General features: G+C 49.3%; 1 protein-coding gene across 4 annotated transcripts in view; it reads left to right on the forward strand.

The window, feature by feature from the left end:
• Positions 1-19,042, forward strand: part of HPRT1 (hypoxanthine phosphoribosyltransferase 1) — an 80,855-nt gene that overhangs the window by 23,907 nt on the left and 37,906 nt on the right. For all 4 annotated transcript variants that reach the window (XM_085852102.1, XM_085852099.1, XM_085852101.1 and 1 more), the window contains exon 3: positions 14,586-14,769. In XM_085852102.1, coding sequence (XP_085708228.1) covers positions 14,586-14,769 — 184 coding nt within the window. The remainder of the gene's footprint in view (positions 1-14,585; positions 14,770-19,042) is intronic.

The following is a 19,042-nucleotide window of genomic DNA, read 5'->3' on the forward strand; positions in this document are numbered from 1 at the left end:
GCTCTAAAACCGGAACCGGAAGTCTTGTTTTTATGTAACCGGGGTATACACCGGGTATACCGGTGTATACCATAAAATATATATTTTATGTAACCGGTATATACATTTTAACCGGGGTATACACCGGCCCAGTATACTGGTACTCACTTCGCCGACCTCGGAAGGATGACAGGCTGAGTCAACCCCCTGGTGTATTAATTCAGTGGCCCAACGGGGCTTGAACTCAGGACCTTTTGGATCCCAAGCCACTGCCCTAACCACTGTGCCAACACCAAGCTACATACATACATACATACATACATACATACATACATACATACATACATACATACATACATACATACATACATACATACATACATACATACATACATACATACATACATACATACATACATACATACATACATACATATACATATACATATACATATACATATACATATACATATACATATACATATACATATACATATACATATACATATACATATACATATACATATACATACGTAGTTGTGGGCCAGGGGTCGGGTGAGAAGACCACGGGGGGGGGGGGGAGGGTGATCTCTGCTCCCACCAGACTCGGACCTGGAATTGTCGGCCGTCGCACACGGATAATTCCGTGACTCAGCGGGTCGCTAACCGACCGTGAACGCCAATAACTGAACCACGTGACCTTGGGTCCTCCCGTCTATGGGTTAATCGGGTTACCTGATTAATCACGTGATTTAATTACCGGGAAACACGCCCTCGGTACGCCTTGTCCGAACCGGATGACTTTACCGGACCACATTCAGCCGAGCGACACTGCCAAGGTCGTACCGGCTAAAAGGAATGGATTGTTGGGAATAAAGCCCCGGCTAAGCTCGGATTTGGACCATACTGGATCAATGAAAGAAAAGACTAAAACGAGCTGGGAACATTCCTAGTAATAATTTATTGACAAGCAAGTGAGGAAAATTATGTGGTACAGTGAATAGTGCTTTTATTGTTGTTTGTTGCAGGGATAGAAAAGCAACTTACGAAAGCAGACCTAACCCGAAATGATAATCTTCTGCAATCTTGACTTGCGAGGACAGGCGCCAGGACACGCACACACGCACACGCACGCACGCACGCACGCACGCACGCACGCACGCACGCACGCACGCACGCACGCACGCACGCACGCACGCACGCACGCACGCACGCACGCACGCACGCACACACGCACACACGCACACACGCACACACGCACACACGCACACACGCACACACGCACATACACACATATACACACACAGGAGATGAGGCTAATGGTCTCTAAATACCTTGCAGGATTGCCCAATCGTGCCACAAATACGTTTTTTTTGGGGGATGCTCCACTGGGCGATACCTCCCTGACAGCTGGCATGCCGTTTGTTGCTTCGTGCAGCTAACATCGGTCCAGAGAACGAGACATGACCGTCGGGTGTGAAGGGATGTACTTGGATGGAGAAGGCGGAGTCGAGGTCCCAAGCCGGGCAGAATGAGCCGGTAATGAAGAAAAGATGACTGGAAGGAAAGACACACCAGGAGCGACGAGCAGGAACGACAACGACTCTTCCTTGCACCGCCCCCGACCTGTCCTTGAAAAACCCAGTGGTGCGGTGCGGGAGCGATCATCCGAAGCGGTCATCACCCAAATCAGGCGCTCTGATTGGCCCCTGCCCCCACGTGGCCCGGCTGCAATGGCCGGAAGCGGCTCCACTCCACTTCCGGCAAGATGACCCCAAGCTGTTGAATCGTCTTGCTTTGACCCCACGACATATGAATCACCCCACACTGAGCTCTGCGACATGAATTGCCTTGCACAAACTCCCGGGCCATGCCCTGACGACTGGCCGAGGGTGGCGCCTGCCCCGCATGCCTGCCTGGGCACCCTCGGATAGCACTGGTCAATCTGCCTGCTCCATGATGCGCCACGCGGCCTGAGCTGTACAGCATGTCCCTGCCTGATCTTGGCCTCATTGGCCGGAGAGGTGAGAAGGCGTACCTGTCTGCGGGAAACACCCAGGGCCAACAGCGAGGGTCGAAGGTAAGATGTTGTGGCAAACCCATGCACAGACGAGAGCAAGAAGTGTGCCATTCGTCCCTGCTCTGTAAGATGATAAAGTGTCGCGAGTGGCGCATGGGTCTGCCTTCGAGCACGTTCCGTACAGTACGCGTGGATCCGCCATTAAGCACGTGGCCAGAGCTCGCGTCCGCCCGATTCTGTTATGGTGTGCGTGGTGCAAAACCTGATCTGTCAGGAATTGAGGGTAACGATCGGATATAATTATTAGATGGAGGTATGGATGGAAAAGGAGATGCCGATATAATGAAATCTAGAAATGGGTTGAAAAGGAGCCGCTAGTGTCTTGCACATTTATGTTCCATACAACGTGGTGTAGTTGTTTTTCCATTCTCGGCCTCTGACAATGTAGTTACTGGCACCAAAGCTGCCAGCCACGCTCTCGCCGACATTGGGTCATTTGCTTCTGTGTTGTGAAAAACAACATCCGTGCAGCCTCTTTAAGAGATATTCATTCGTATGCCTTTTCAATGCAACCGGCAATCTCATGCCAGATCATTGGAAACGTCAGAAGATCATCTCGAGCTTGCGGCAGAGGTTCGTTTGAGGATATTGCTGTTTCCTTGCAGCTGCGCTGTTGATGCTCGTGTGGTGTTGCTGCTTTCTATTCCCCTCCCCCGGCCGTGGCACGTGCTGCACGTTTTGGCCTCTGCTGGGACACAAATAAAGATTTACCTCAGGAATAAGCAGAAAAGAAGAGTAGAAATGAAGTTGGTGGTGTAAACAGACCGAGCTATGAGATCCCTGCAACGCACGTCCTGTTGTCCCGCGAAACAAAAGGGAAGGGACTATCTAAACGTATATTAATGGAATAACTGTCTCGGGACTACTATATGTTGGATGCCATTGCCTTGGAGGGATGCGGTTCCTTGAGCCGCAACTATATATATATATATATATATATATATATATATATATATATATATATATATATATATATATATATATATATATATATATATATATATAATGTCCATTGGGACCATACTCTGTACAGAGCGTTGGTGCTGCCGAAGCAGTCTACTTGGCTATTGGGCACAATCCTGGACAGGCCGCCACTCTGACGCAGGATACTTGAATGACTCGGTCATCCCAGCAAGCTAGTACTCATTTTGCCGACCTCGGAAGGATGGCAGGCTGAGTCAACCCCCTGGTGAATTAATTCAGCGGGCAACGAGGCTTGAACTCGGGACCCTCGGATCCCAAGCCGCCACCCTAACCACTGAGCCAACACCAGGCTACATATATATATATATATATATATATATATATATATATATGTATGTATGTATGTATGTATGTATGTATATGTATATACATACAACAGATAGGTGTCCCAAGACAGTTATGCTATTAGTGTACGTGTAGTTAGTCCCCTACCTTTTGTCTCACGGGCCGACAGGGAGTGCGTTGTGTTGGTCTAATAGTTAGGATTATTAAATAATTTTTTTCCCCTTTTATTTTATCCTCACTCTTTACCTTTTCTTTTCTGAGGTAAATCTTCCTCGCTTGCCCCTCGTCTCGTTTACCACAGCGTGACGATCCACGGTACCTTCTGCCTCGCTTTCCCCCTCATCTCATCTCGTCTCGTCTACCATAGCCGTGCACTAACGTCTACCCAAAACCAGACATGCAGTGAGTCACGCAGTAAGGTGGACAGAATGCACCAGCGTCTACCCGAGGCCCGGCCCAGGCTGGTGGACCACGTGAGGAATCGGAGCCAGTCGGAGCGCCCGACTCGGGCGATGACGTCGGATTTGGCATGGTCCCCCTCTCCCGAGCTTCGGGCTCTATAAAAGACAGAAATTCCTCCGTCTGGAAGGGTGTTCTTCATGCGGAGTGTTCCTGCTACTTGACTCCGCCCACGTCTCACCTCGACAAACCGCCTCCTGCCTGGTCCCACCTACTGCTCCACCCTCGCCCTCTTCACTCAAGCTCCTCCCTCGGAACACTATCTCCAGGCGTGCGGCTGTGGCCAGAACAACGCGACTATTGTCGGGTGCCGAAAGCTATAACCTCAACCCCCTCCCTCCCTGGCTGCAAAAGTCCCTTTTTCATTGGGGTTTCTTTTTCTGAGTGTGTTGGCGCCTGTCTGTTAAGTAAGCGTGTAGAGTGCAGAAGATCCTTATTGTTGTTGCTGTTTATAATCTTGCGTCAAGTCTGCACTGTCTGCTTAGTAAGTTGCTTGTATTATTGTCGCATCCCACACCTCTCTCCTCTTTCCCTGCGTTACATACCCAATAAATTATTGTTGTGCCGCATGCTTTTCCTCGCTTTCTGTTAATAAATAATTGACATTAGGAATGTTCCCAGCTCGCCTTTGTCTTTTTCCCCCATTGGTCCAGCATGGCTCGAATCTAAGTTTAGCCGGGTCTTTATTCTCAACAATCAGTTCCTACTTTAGCCGGTACATCCTCAGCAGTGTTGCTCGGCTGCATCGGATCTGGAAAGGTGATCCGATCCGGTAGAGTGATCCAGTTCGGACAAGGTGTACCGAGGGCGTGGTTCCCCGGTAGTTAAACCACGTGATTAATTAGGTAACCCGATTATAGACGGGAGGACCCTTGGTCACGCGGTTGAGTTATTGGCGTCCACGGTTGGTTCAGCGACCTGCCGCGTCACGGAATTATCCGTGAGCGACGGCCTACAATTCCGGGGAGTCTTGTGGGAATCGATGTTGCTTCCCCCACCTAGTGGTCTTCTCACCCAACCCCGCAACAATATAATTGTCAGGAGTGCGATTCGGCCCTCCGCATCCGTAGCAAAATTCACGGAGTCGGATCAGGGGTATACGGAGCAAACCCCCCCCCCCCGTGTCCCCAAATTACGAGCGTTATAAATTTTATTCCCAGCACGCAAAATGTTCAACCAAGGCGAGCTGAGCCAAGTGGGTAGTGACGTGGATGTAGAGTTAATGGAACCAGAGGCCCAAGACGAATTCACCGTGCAGGACACCCCCATGCAGGACCATTCCCCACAACCAAATGAAGAGTCCAAAATGGGTGCAGCGGCGGGGGCCGCGATGTGTGATACCCCCCCCCCTCCTCCGTCAAATTCCCTCCCCGGTCCCCGCCGGATCCACGCCCGATAGTGGCGAATCGACTGCCACGGGGTTATTTGACATGAGAGAGATGTTTGAGGCGTTGATGAAGGGAATAAACGCCAAGATGGAAGCAATGGAAAACAAAATGGATACAAATGCGCAAAAGATGGAAACTAGAATAATTACAAATGCGCAAGAAATGCAGGGTGAGATGCAAACACAGCGGGGTGAGATGCGATGGGGCGAAACCTCCAGGAAGGGCAGAAGGCAATAAGGACGGGCATAAGAGTAATCATGGGCGACGCCACGTGGCAGGGACTCCGAACCGATGAGGGGGATTGTGGATAGTGTCGGTCCCGCGATGGAGACAGAGAAATTAAGGGAGGTAGAGGTGACCAGAGACGCCGTCACGGTGATAAGGGAGACGTGTTGGGCGAGACTCGTGAAGGTGATGGTGGCAGAGAGGGAAAAATTAAATGGGGTGACAGACGTGTACGAGACACGTAGAGACGAGGGAGATAATAAAGGAGAAAACGGAAATAATAAACGAGGTGATGGAGATAAAACAAGTAGAGGAGAAACTACAGGTAATTGACGAGCACACACAGGTAGGGATAGTGAAGGACAATAGGGGTGAGCTGGCGGAATGTGTTGTGACCCGGTGCGAGCAGCAGGAGAGCCTTCTTCAGGAACGGAGGGAGACTATGTGCTCCCTTGAAGCAGATCGCGACGAGGTGGGTCCGGTCGAGCTTTGCGAGTTAGGGGGGGCGAGTGCTGTTAACAGGTACACGCAGAGCTTGGGGGGTATGGAGGCCCCGGGATCCCTTGTGGTAGCGCGAATCCCCAGCGTAATTGTCCCAGTGTGTGTGGTTAAAGGTGTGAGTGCAGCGAGTGTATTGAAACGTACGCATCACGTGAGTAAGATGGTGTGCCTGGAAATGGACAGAGGGGTCCAGACAAGGGACGGGAACAGCGAGCCGAAAGGGCCGCTTGTAGTTTTGAGAACCACGCCGGTTTCACGGGACGTCGTGTGCGGGGCCCTTTCGGCAGGTAGCGAACGGCCCTCACCCGCGCGTTTTCGTACAGGGAAGCCGGCGCGGGAACATCCCGCGACCCCTCGCGACTGCCAACAATTCCGATAAAGGGGGTTATAGAAAAAGGCCGTCGCGAGGACGGTTAGGATGGCGAGTGTTCGGTGGATTTGGAACACGTGGGTCCCCACGTGGACGCGTGTTCGGGACATTTCGTGCTGCTTATCGCGTGTTCTGTTTGCGGAGCACACGGAAAGGGTTTCAGAGACATTACGCGCGTGCCGGCTGCAGGCTCGGTGCGCGTGTGACGTCATCGGCGGGAATCTCGCGGCACGAATGCCGGACAAACGGCGCACGTCCCGCGTGGGGAATTCCCCGCAAGCGAGCGCTATTCGGAATTGGCGGAGTGACGTCATTGCCGCACGGATCTGCCGTTGAAGGGAACGTCGGTAAGGACAGTAAGGACGAACGGGCTTACCATAAACCACCGCCATGGAGATGCAGAGGAGGAAAAGCCTCGCTTCCAGTAAAGGATTCCTTGGGCAGAGGGTAGGAGACCCCTTGCTTCGGGGGCGCAGGAAGTACTATTTTGGGGGATGGGTTCGCGATAGTTAGACCGGCTTCTTGGGGACATGGGTCGTTCCTCATGGAGCCTGTGGAATGGATTAGGTAGAGGGATTTCAGTTTAGATTTAGGAAATGGGATTTTTTTGGAATTTTGGAGACATGGACAGACATGGAAATGTGTCGAGGGGACGTAGCTTAGCCACGTTGAGTAAATGGAACGTTCATGAGAATAAGGTACGACGAGCAGCACGAGTTAGTTAATGGAATTTAGTTAGCAGAATGGCAGGATTGGAGTGTGATGTGAATTGGAGAGAGGAAAAGTGTACAATGACTGAGTATGGGACAGCGGGCCCAAGTATGTGAGTGGAGCGAATGTAGTATGCATGGTGCGATGACTGATTGGGGGGAGGAGTGATTCCCACCCAAGAGACCCCGGGTCAGAGTAGTGTTAGTTAGTGGGTAGTTAAATTTACCAAAAGGGGGTCGTTTTGTTGTTGGTGTCGAGAGAAGGCACAAAACCCGTCTGGAGGGGTGCAAGAGTTCATGGACCGGCTGGGAGCGTGGCTGTGGAAAGGTGAGTTTTGTTTAGTGGGCACCCCGGGCACCGGACTAGTCGGCCAGCGTAGTCCAAGGGCCCAAGAGGGGCCGGGATAGTGTCGTGGGCATGGGCGACCCGTCGGAAACGGGACCCGTAGCGCCAGAATGCCACGGGGGCAGTGTAGTGGGCACGGGCGACCCTCGGAAAGGGACCCGGGGCACCAACACGCCACGTGGGCATCGGAGGGGGGAAATACCAGAGAGGGCAACCCCAAAGTTCATAGGGAGCAGCTCGACTCAGAGGCAGCCTGCGGGCCTGGGGGTGCCATGGTTAGAGTTTGGCAGAGGGGGAGTTCCTGCCAGTTGAGCCACGCTGCCCAGCCAGGAAATTGTGCGAGGGCACGAATGAAAATTTGAGGGCAAGGCCCAAATTTATAATTGACACCAAACAGGCAACGGGAATCATGGTTTTTAGAACCGATAGTTTTAAAGTGAGGTATTTTTGGAAAGCCCCGGGGTAGTTTCAGGTGTAATAAATGTTAGGGTAGTTTAAGAGATGTACCCCTTCGCACCATCCATCCCTTCGCTCGTTGTAGGCCGCTGGACCCACCTTGGTAGATCGCTGAACTCTGAGGAGGCCATTCTGAGGCTTTGTTGGGCCTCGAGACAGGACGCTGGTCTCTCCCTTATTCCCCTCCAGGAAGGGAACGTAGGGGTTGGGAGTAGGTTAGGTGGACATGATAGGCTAGCCAGACAAAGACGATGAAGGGGGTTAGGGAGACAATTATAAAAATAATAAAAATAAAGAGGGGCGAAATTTTGTTGTTTTGTGGCAAATTAAGGGAGTGGGTATGGACAGTAAGGGAGTGGGTATCTAGTGCCCAACTGTGTCTGCGGACGTCCTCCTGCAGTTGGGCTACTTCTTATTAGGAGGTTGGTGGCAGGATTTGCACTCCGGCCACCGTAAAACCCTTCATTCCGCAAAACGCAAAAACGCAAAAAAATCTGAAAACCCACTCCGTGGGAGTACCTCCTGTGCAGCTTCCCTTCGCAGGGCAGCTCACCGGATGACGGGATTGGGGCAAAGCCTTCGGGACCCCCAATCGTTGATAGGAGGGAAACCACGGGGTAACATCCCTGGGTCAGATTGCGGGAGAGTGTGTCGGAGTGGTGCTGAGGTGTCGTCCACCAGACGGCGGTCTCCTTGGGTTAACCTGAGGCGGTCCCTTCGGGTGGGTGCCTGGAATGTCCTATCCCTAAGAGAGGATGATCACCTGTCTCTGTTATCATCTGAGCTCAAGCGTTTGGACATCGGGATTGCAGCTCTCTCTGAGGTTCGGAGACCGGATTGCGGCGAGATAATGGTGGGTGGTTACACCTACTATTGGTCTGGTCGCTCTGATGGTTACCATACCCAAGGAGTTGCTGTAACTGTGTCCAATAAGCTGACCCCAATGATAATTGAGGTAACACCGGTCAACGAGCGTATTATGAGATTAAGGATTCGTCACTCCTTAGGTGTCATTTCCCTGGTCTCTGTTTATGCTCCGACTGAGGCGAGTGATCTCACCGTGAAGGATGCATTCTACGCCACACTCGAGTCTGTGGTTGATCAGTGCCCCAGACGAGATACACTTCTAGTCTTGGGGGATTTCAATGCATCGACTGGAACTGATAGGGACGGTTATGAGGTGTGTGTTGGTCCCCATGGGTCAGGAACTATGAACCAGAATAGCACTAAGTTCCTTGACTTTGCAAGAAGTCATGGACTTAGGGTGGCTGGTTCATGGTTTCAGCGCCCACAAGCTCATCGCTGGACTTGGTATTCCAACGCTGGCGGTGTGGCAAAGGAGATTGACCATGTCCTCATTGACGGTCGTTGGAGGATGATCCAGAACTGCAGGGTCTACCGGAGTGCTCAGTTCCTCAATACTGACCACAGGCTTGTTGTAGCAACTCTAAAGCTGCACCTTAAATCCTGGAGAATGGTACCATCCCAGCCGAGGCTGGATGTTGCCAAGCTCAGGGATGAGAGAGTAGCTGAGGAGTTTGCAAACAGGCTGAGTGGACACTTGGGGGGTCTGGGTGCTTTGGGGGGTCCTGAAGAGTTGTGGAGCGCCTTCAAGACCACCGTCCTTGATGTTGCCGGTGGATGCCTTTTTGCTCACCGCAGGGCAAAGAAGAATTTTGTCTCTCAAGGGACACTGGATACCATTGACCAGAGTCGCAGGGCCAGGCTGAATGGCAGAGCTGAGCTGTTCAGGGAGCTGAGGCGTAAAACTGTACGTGCACTGAGGGTGGACAAGGAGGCCTATGTGCGAGGAATCTGTGAGGGGTAGAGCATCACCTGTGGATAGGTGATTCTCGTCCCGCTTACAGGGAATTCGCGCGTACGTTCATCCAAGCCCATCCCTCGGAGCACTACAGTTCGAGCAGAGAGTGGTAGGCTCTTGACAGAGGAGTCTGAAGTGAAGGCCCGCTGGGCCGGTTACTTTGAGCGGTTGTACCAGGCTGATCCCCCAACTGTCGAGTTGGACGTCAAGGTTGTTACAATCCCTGTTGCTGACCCTCGAATCAACTGTGGTCCACCTACGCTTGTGGAAACACGGGCTGCGGTGAACCAGTTGAAACGGGGCAAAGCTCCAGGGATCTGTGGCATCCATGCCGAACTTCTCAAGGCTGGTGGAAATGCTGCACTCGTGTCGTTGCATGCAGTTTTGTGCTCTGCCTGGAACACAGGCATCATCCCAACTGACTGGAAGAGGGGCCTTGTTGTCCCTCTCTGGAAAGGAAGGGTGATCGCCAAGACTGCAACAACTACCGAGGGGTGACGCTGCTCTCAGTGCCGGGCAAGGTCTTAGCTCGGATAATTCTCGATAGGGTTCGCCATCATCTGCTTGAGCACCAGCGTCCAGCCCAGCCAGGCATTACACCAAAGAGGTCAACGATTGACCGTATCCTTGCCGCCGTGTCCTCACCGAACGCAGACGAGAGTTTCGGCAGGGGCTGCTTGCAGCCTATGTTGATCTCTGTAAAGCGTTCGATTCAGTGAATCGGGACGTCCTCTGGAGGATTCTTGGTCTTCGTGGGGTGCCACCTAAACTGATCGATCTGATGTCTGAACTCTACTCTGGTACTGAGAGTGCTGTGAAGTGTGGTGGTACCATCTCTGACTTATTTCCAGTTGTTACTGGAGTTCGTCAGGGATGTGTACTTGCTCCCACACTTTTCAGCACTTGTATGGACTGGATTCTAGGGAGGATGTCGGAGAGATCAAGTTGCGGTGCGTCATTTGGGAATGTCAAGATCTCGGACCTTGACTTTGCAGATGATGCAGTCATCTTTGCGGAGACTTTAGACATCCTCTTGGGGGCCCTCGAGGTGCTGAATGAGGAGTCGGAGCCGTTGGGATTACGGGTTTCTTGGGTCAAAACTAAGATCCAGGCTTTCGGTGACATCTTGGATGCTGCTGTCCTGTCTGTGTCTGTTTGTGGTGAGGATGTTGAGGTCGTGGAGAGATTCACTTACCTTGGCAGTGATATTCATGTCTCTGCCGGCTGCGAGTCAGAGGTCAATAGACGTCTGGGTCGGGCCTGGGGAGTCATGGACTCACTGGATCATGGGGTGTGGCGCTGCCGGTACCTGTGCGGGAGGACGAAAGTCCGAGTCTTCAGGTCCTTGGTACTTCCAGTCTTGCTCTATGGGTGCGAGACTTGGACTCTGACCAAGGATCTGAGACGGAGACTTAATTCCTTTGGTACCAGGTCTCTTCGGAGAATCCTTGGCTATCGCTGGTCGGATTTTGTGTCCAACGAGCGGTTGCTGAGAGAGACTCGGATGAGATTTGTTACCTGCATAGTCCGTGAGCGTCAGTTGCGGCTGTATGGACATGTGGCTCGTTTTCCTGACTCTGATCCTGCTCACCAGATTCTCTCAGCGAGGGAGTCTCATGAGTGGAGGAGGCCAGTGGGTCGACCACGTGCCTCATGGTTGCAACAGGTTGACCATCATCTCAAGGAGATGGGGATGGGCCTGGCATCTGCCTGGGGGATGGCCAGACGGAGGCCCCTGGAGTACCGGCGGAAAGTGGACGCAGCGACGTGCTGTTCTGGCACATGCTCCCATACCTGACCTGACCTGGTATGGACAGACGGGCAAAAGCGATAGAGTGAGGAGAGACAGTAGGCTAGGTCCGAGCCCGCCTTCAGAGCGGCCGGCACCACCGCACTCCCTCCAGACCTGATGGAACCACAACAGAGGCCGGCCAGCTTCACCTGCCGGCCTGTTGTGCTGCAGCCGCCTGTTCTGTATGGGCTTGTCTTGTGATGCCTAGTTTGCCTAATACTGCCATGACCCCATGCCTGCTAGCCCTTGTTTGCGTTTGCCCCTGTGTCATTCATTAACCCGTGCACCATGTTTTGCATCCATCTCGTCCATTTTGTGTTTTGCGACCATCTCCATCCATTCCCCTGCACCAATGACTTTTGCCTTTCCCCTTTCGCAGATCACAGGTCCTGGGCCATGGTTAGTGTAATGTAATGGATAAGTTAAATGAAAATTGTTGATAAGTTGAGCCCCACCTGCATGTTTGTTTTATCACCGGCAATTTTAGTTATCCGAATGAGTCTGTGAGAGTTTGTTTAGTTAGTTACGCAGCGCATTAGGTTATTTATTTTTGGGACACGTATAAAGAAATGTCACACTCAGGGATCCGAAAGGAAAACGTACTTGGGGAAAACTTACGCATGCTGGTCACACAAAAAATTGACGACTCGGGACGAGTCTGTAGAAAGGGGAGGAGGTAGTGTTACGAATTTGGGAATTCGATTGCACACAACATTCAGGTTCCTTTAGTCAGTTATGTCAATAAGTGCTTGTTCCCTAGATAGTTCACCTTCCATTGTTTAATGGGCAGAAATCGATTAAGTGCGCTGCGAGATTCAATTTAATAGTTAGGGAGTGATCATAACACAATGGAGACACCCTCCCCCTCTTCCGCGAAGAGGAAGAAGAGCCCTCGTCCGTGAGTCATGACGTCAACAACTCCCTCCCACCCGTGGTTGAGCGGGGGATGGAGCACGAGGGCATGAGTCACGCCGGGAGCGGGGGAGGGGGCCGATAAGGATAAAGAAGAGATCCTCTGCTTTGTTCGGGTGGCTGTTCAGTAGGCCTTCGGGTTCTGCTTGGCTTGGGTTAGGGAGGAGGCTTTTTGAAGGCTTTCTGCTTTGGCTTGGCTTTTAATAAGCTTTTTGCTTCGGCTTGGCTTTTAGCAGGCCTTTGGGTTCTGCTTGGCGAGGGTTGAGACTTTTGGTTCAGTGAGCTTCGGTTCTGCTTGGCGCGGTGGAGGCTTTTTAGAGAGCTTTTTGCTGTGGCTTGGCTTTTCAGCAGACCTTTGGGTTCTGCTTGAGCTGGTTGCTCGGCTGGGAGTTCTTGGTTCGTGTTGTGAAAGGCTTTGTTCATCGGAAGAGAGTTGAGCTGGTTGCTCGGCTGGCTCTTCTTGGTTCGTGGAGCTCTTTGTTCTCCGCTTGGTTCCCTACTTGGTGCGACTCATCGGCCTCATCTTGGAGGTGGTTCTTCGAGGTAGTGACGCATCGACGGGAAGGATCGGTGTCTCGTCTCACCAGCACGTGTTCGGAAGCGTGAGAGGATACGCTGGAGCTCGGAAAGGATCGTGGCTCATGGCGATTGGATTCAGATCGCTCTCGCTGGAGCCCGGGTCCGAACAGCTTGAAGACCACACGAGGTGGAGAGGTTCGAGATAGGTTCTGGGTTTCAGCTCATCTGTCCTCCGAGCTGGAGTCAGTTATTAAAGGCATCAGCCACCATTTTGTGTGTGTGTGTCCGTGTGTCCGTCTAATAAGTAGGAAACTGTTAAGTGCTTTGTGTGCTGTAAATGATTGTATTGCATTTCGTATAGTTCTGCTCTTCCGTGCTTCCCTAGTTCCCCATTATTATGAATAAATACCCCAATTGTTAAATGTTTTCAGCTCGTCACGTCGATTCTTTCATTGACTGAGCATTTCGTGTGTTGGTAGTTAGAAAGCCGTTGGATTTCCGTCAAAGGGGGACATTCGGACCGATGGTTCTCAGCGATTAAGCCGCACGGGACAGGCTCGCTTAAGCGGCTTGTTCCGTATGAGTTTCGTCGAGGGTGGAATACCCCGGTAGTTGGATCACGTGGGTATTTAGGTAAATTGAAGACTTGCAATCGACCCTACCCCACGTGGTCTGCCCATTGGCGTATTTCGGTTCTTGCACAAGGACCCGTCTGCCTCGGAGTTATCCGGGCAGCAATCTATATTCCAGGCGATCGGTCGGGCCGACTCGACTTGCGGCTCCGTCAGAGCGGTCGGCTCGCTGCTGACACCCGGCACCGTAACTATATATATATATATATATATATATATATATATATATATATATATATATATATATATATATATATATATATATATATATATATATATATATATATAGTACACACACACACCAAGTAAAAAATTTACTTTTATTTTGGATCTAAAATAATAGGAAATTATAACATGAGTACTGATGCCGGGACATTTGAAATTATGCAATTTAAACTCGACGTCTGTCTTCGTAAGATAATACAGAATATTTCCTTCAAGCTTCAACTTCAAGCACTTAAAACGGCAACTATTTCCAGGATCAAGGCTTGCTTTGGGGATCACACAAGATCGAAGCAAAAAACAGGTCGTTTTCCATAAAATAACATGACCCCTTGTGGCAAAAGAATGAGCTAACCTTTTCGAATTGTATTTTCTGTCACAGGTTATGACCACAGTGCAGTCATTTTTGTTTTGTGAATGAATGTGTTTTTACTTGTTTGAATTCTTACTCCGTCTGACTCGTTCCCATTTGTCCACATGTGGATAAATCTAGTGTTAATCTGGCAAACGCGACTGCTCTTTCATGCGCTGGCATGTGACATCAAACGACCTAAGTTTGAGTTCAGAAGACAAATATCGAAAATTTGTATTAATAACGTGACGACGTATTTGTGATAAAACATAAAAAGTGGCGACTGAAAATCTATCTTTTCTTTTCCAACTTTTATGGCATTTTATTTTCAGAAAATCCATCTTCTGCAATTGCTCACTGATGTCTTGCAAAATATGTAAACAGTGAAGGCTAGCTTTTATTGAGAACTTCGATGCTGGCAGTAGTTTGGGTTTGTGCTTGGAAAAATTGTTTGAAAAATACTTTTTTGGAAAGGCAGCCCATGGTTTGCAAGAACTGTATGATTGTGAACCTGAAAAACTGCAATTGATGTGTTTTTGCTTGTGTGACAGGACTGAGCGGCTTGCCCGAGAAATACTCCATGATATGGGAGGCCACCACATTGTTGCCCTATGTGTGCTGAAGGGTGGCTACAAGTTCTTTGCTGACCTGTTGGACTTCATAAAGGCCCTTAACCGGAATTGCGACCGCTCCATCCCTTTGACTGTCGACTTCATTCGCCTTAAGAGCTACTGTGTGCGTTTGAATTGTTGGTGTTTTTCAATGTTTTGTGGACATTTATTAACTTGGTTTACATATTTATTTGTTATGCCTGTCATCTAAACTTGTACAGCTTTCTTGTCTCTTGCTGTTAATATCCAGGTGTACTCGCACCTCAACTTTATTTCCATGTGCTCGCATCGGCATGTGATCATTGCTTTTTTGCGATTTCTGTTGTTGAAAGTGTAGATGCTGTCAATGCATTGACACTGTAATTCCACGAAAACGATTTGTAAAAGGTTTTGTCCTCCAGCTCAGCTCTGTTGCACTCCTTCGACTCAACTATACCGCTGTGTGTTGCACAAAGCAGGGTTAATCAATTGGTTCACTATCTGTAAGTCTATTTTTGTCGTTAAGGAAGTACTTGTTTTCCATTGAATTATATATTTTACATTTTGGGACATGAACCTGTAGTTTTAGCAGTACTTTGACTGAATTTGGCAAATTGGACGGTGTCCTATCCCGAGTGTGCATGCACACAGAGCAGTGAAGCATTTGCTTCATTTTGTCTGTCTGGCAGTCAAGCAAAATTGAAAATCGTTCAAAATAGGAAACTTGCTGCTTTTGGGGATGTCAACAAGAACACAAACACATATTAATAACTCGTATAATGTGTTAAATAAGATGGTGTCAGAGGGTGCATCCGTGGTGGTAAACTTCCGATTCATTGTTTGTTTGTTTTTTGCTTCAGCCTTTTAACTTTTATTGAATTAACTCCACTTTATAAATGGGGGGAGGGGGATGTTGTAATCTGCTCTTGTCTGGCTGTACGTCCGTCACCCTGTCTCCTAGACCGGTGTGCAGAAATTCACCAAACTTGCTAGTTATGATCACCACATGGTAAGGAGGTGTGGGAGCCATATCATTATTGGCCCTGCCCCTGGGGTCCTGGGAGTGGGGTCAAATACCAAAAACGTGCAATTATGGGCAGGTTTTAAATTAAAACTTTGTATATGCTATTAACATTGGGGGGGGGGGGAATGCATGAAATATGTAACTTTTTTTTTTTTTTAATCCCAGATTCATGCCCCAACAAGTGGAGTAAGGGTCACAGGGATCAAAACAGAAGTTGTTTCTGTTTTGTTTTTTTAACTCAAAATTTGAGATTGCATCATTCTTCATGTAACTTTTTGCCATTTTAAACTTTGCTTTCAGTGGGAAGTGGGGATTTGCAATGACTCACCATCGACTTTGCTCTAGTTTCAATTGAATTATTTATTTGAATACTGTAGAACATAAATTGCAGTTTAGCACTACTGGGCAAAATTGTACTCCATCCCAACTAATTGAATTTTCCACGAAGTTCTGCTCGATCTGTTGAGCCGTTTCGGAGAAGATTTTAAAGGTTTTTATGTTTAAAAAAATATGGCTGCCGCACCATGTGACCGATGTCATCAATTATTTTCCCTCTTACAATTTAGCCCGAGGACCCTCAAAAATTTCCATGCTGATCGGATATAGCGTTCAACATATGCGATGATGACGTCATAGCGAAGCCACCTATGATATCATCCAAAAAAAACGCACTTATTTCCCATGGGGAGTATTTCACATGTCCCAAATTTCAAAAAAAAATTCCATGGAGTGGTTTTGGAAATGCAGAGGTCCAAAGTTTTTCCTTTTTTCAACATGGCTGCCACACCCCATGACCTATGTCATCATAATTATCATTAAAACATTCCACATGAGTAGTCACACCAATGGTGAAAATTTTATCAATCACATAAGCGGTTGCAGAAAAAACTCAAATTAGCATGGATGGACAGACAACCCAAAAACCTCAATGCCACTGATTTAGTCAGCGGAGGCATAAAACAATTATCTATATATTAATACTGAAGGATCAATTTTGTGCTCCTCCTAGCGGTCGCGTCACGTTTTTCTCGGTACTGTGACCTGGACTGAAAGAAACTTCGTACCTGTAAGAGTGCATCTCACATCGTGGCAATAGTCAACTTTCAACTCTGAAGCAGAATAATCACTTTTCGCTGAGGCGGGTGCGGGGGATGAAGAGACAGGGGCAGGGAGTGAAGAGGCGGGGAGCAAGGTAAGCAAATTTTTGGGCGGGGGTAAGCAAATTGAAAGCAGGAGATGGGGGGAATGGGGTGGGGGCTGGGGTGAATTAGGCAGGGTTGAGTGTGAGGGGGTGGACAGGGAGGCAGGGGCCTGGAGGCGAGTGGGGCGGTACTTTAAGAGATGGGGGGGGGAGTGAAGAGGTGGGGCCGGGGTAATTAAATTTTTGGGCGGGGTAAGCAAATTGAAGGCGGGGGGAATGGGGCAGGGGCGGGGGATGAGTAGGTGGGGGCAAGCACGCCCTGTCCAGTCCATGTCCCTCGAGTGTGGTTGAATGAACGGAATCCGTCTGTGACGGGGTTTCGGCTAGTATATAATAAAATCAGATGCTCCTCTTGACTGTTATGGTGAGCATCACCTTCGATAATGTGTGCGGTATTATGCGACATAATCCATGGCTGCTCAACATCAAGTCAGAAGGTGTGTCTGATGTTTAAATGACAAATGAGGTCATCATTGGCGAGATATTCATCAGTATGCCATCCTGATGAGGGCAAACAAGCCCAAAATCTGGATAGGCGCCTCCGTTTGATGTTTACCTGTTATTGACCATGTAATCTTTGTCTGCTCGACAGATGGAGGTGACGCTTTGGTGTAGGACTGTGTCCATTGGGGAAGTGTGTGTGTGTGTGTGTGTGTGTGTGTGTGTGTGTGTGTGTGTGTGTGTGTGTGTGTGTGTGTGTGTGTGTGTGTGTGTGTGTGTGTGTGTGTGTGTGTGTGTGTGTGTGTGTATTTACATTGTATATATATATATATTACATACATTGTATATATATATATATATATATTACATACATATATATATATATCTTCCTCTTTCGGCTGCTCCCGTTATGGGTCGCCACAGCTGATCAACAGTCTCCATTTCTCTCTTTCCTCCACATCTTCCATTGACACTCCAACCGCCCGCATGTCCGCCCTCACCGCATCCATGAACCTCTTCTTTGGCCTTCCTCTTCTCCTCCTGCCTGGCGGCTCCATCCTCTGCATCCTTCTCCCGATTTACTCCAATTCCCTCTTGTGCACATGTCCAAACCATCTCAATCTCGCCTCTCTCACTTTGTCTCCAAATTGTCATACCTGCGCTGTCCCTCTAATATACTCATTTCTTATCCTGTCCATCCTCGTCACTCCCAACGAGAATCGCAGCATCTTTAACTCTGCCACCTCCAGCTCCATTTCCTGTCTTTTTGTTAGCGCCACCGCCTCCAAACCATACAACATAGCTGGTCTCACTGCCGTCTTATATACTTTCCCCTTCACTCTTGCAGATACCCTTCTGTCACAAATCACTCCTGCAACTCTTCTCCACCCATTCCATCCTGCCTGCACTCTCTTTTTCACTTCTCTCCCACACTCTCCGTTACTTTGGACAGTTGATCCCAAGTATTTAAACCCATCCACCTTTCCCACCTCAACTCCTTGCAACTGCACCATACCACCACCTCCCTCTCATTTAAGCACATGTACTCCGTCTTACTCCTACTGACTATCATTCCCCTTTTCTCCATTGCTTACCTCCACCTCTCGAGGCTCGCCTCAGCCTGCTCCCTACTCTCTCTGTAGGTCATGATGTCATCCGCGAACATCATAGTCCATGGAGACTCCAGTCTGATCTTGCCGTCAACCTGTCCATCACCATTGCAAACAGGAAAGGGCTCAGAGTTGATCCTTGGTGCAGTCCCACTTTAAACTTAAACCAGTCCATCATTCCAACCGCACACCTCACCGCTGTCACACTGTCCTCATACATATCCTGCACGATCCTCACATACTTCTCCACCACTCCCGACTTCCTCATACAATGCCACAACTCCTCTCTTGGCACCCTATCATTAGCTTTCTGTAAATCCACAAACACACAATGTAACTCCTTCTGGCCTTCCCTATTCTTCTCCATCAACATTCTCAAAGCAAACATCGCATCAGTGGTGCTCTTTCCTTGCATAAACCCATATTGCTGCTCACAAATCGTCACCTCTCCTCTCAACCTTGCTTCTACTACTCTTTCCCACAACTTCATGGTGTGGCTTAACAACTTTATCCCTCTGTAATTTCCACAGCTCTGCACATCACCCTTGTTCTTGAAAATCGGAACCAGTACACTTGATCTCCATTCCTCCGGCATTCTCTCACTTTCCAAGATTTTATTAAACAATCTGGTAAACAACCCCAC

This window comes from Eptatretus burgeri, chromosome 13, assembly GCF_056783735.1.
Source record: "Eptatretus burgeri isolate ZD-2024b chromosome 13, Ebu_testis_v1, whole genome shotgun sequence".
Taxonomy (NCBI): Eukaryota; Metazoa; Chordata; class Myxini; order Myxiniformes; family Myxinidae; genus Eptatretus; species Eptatretus burgeri.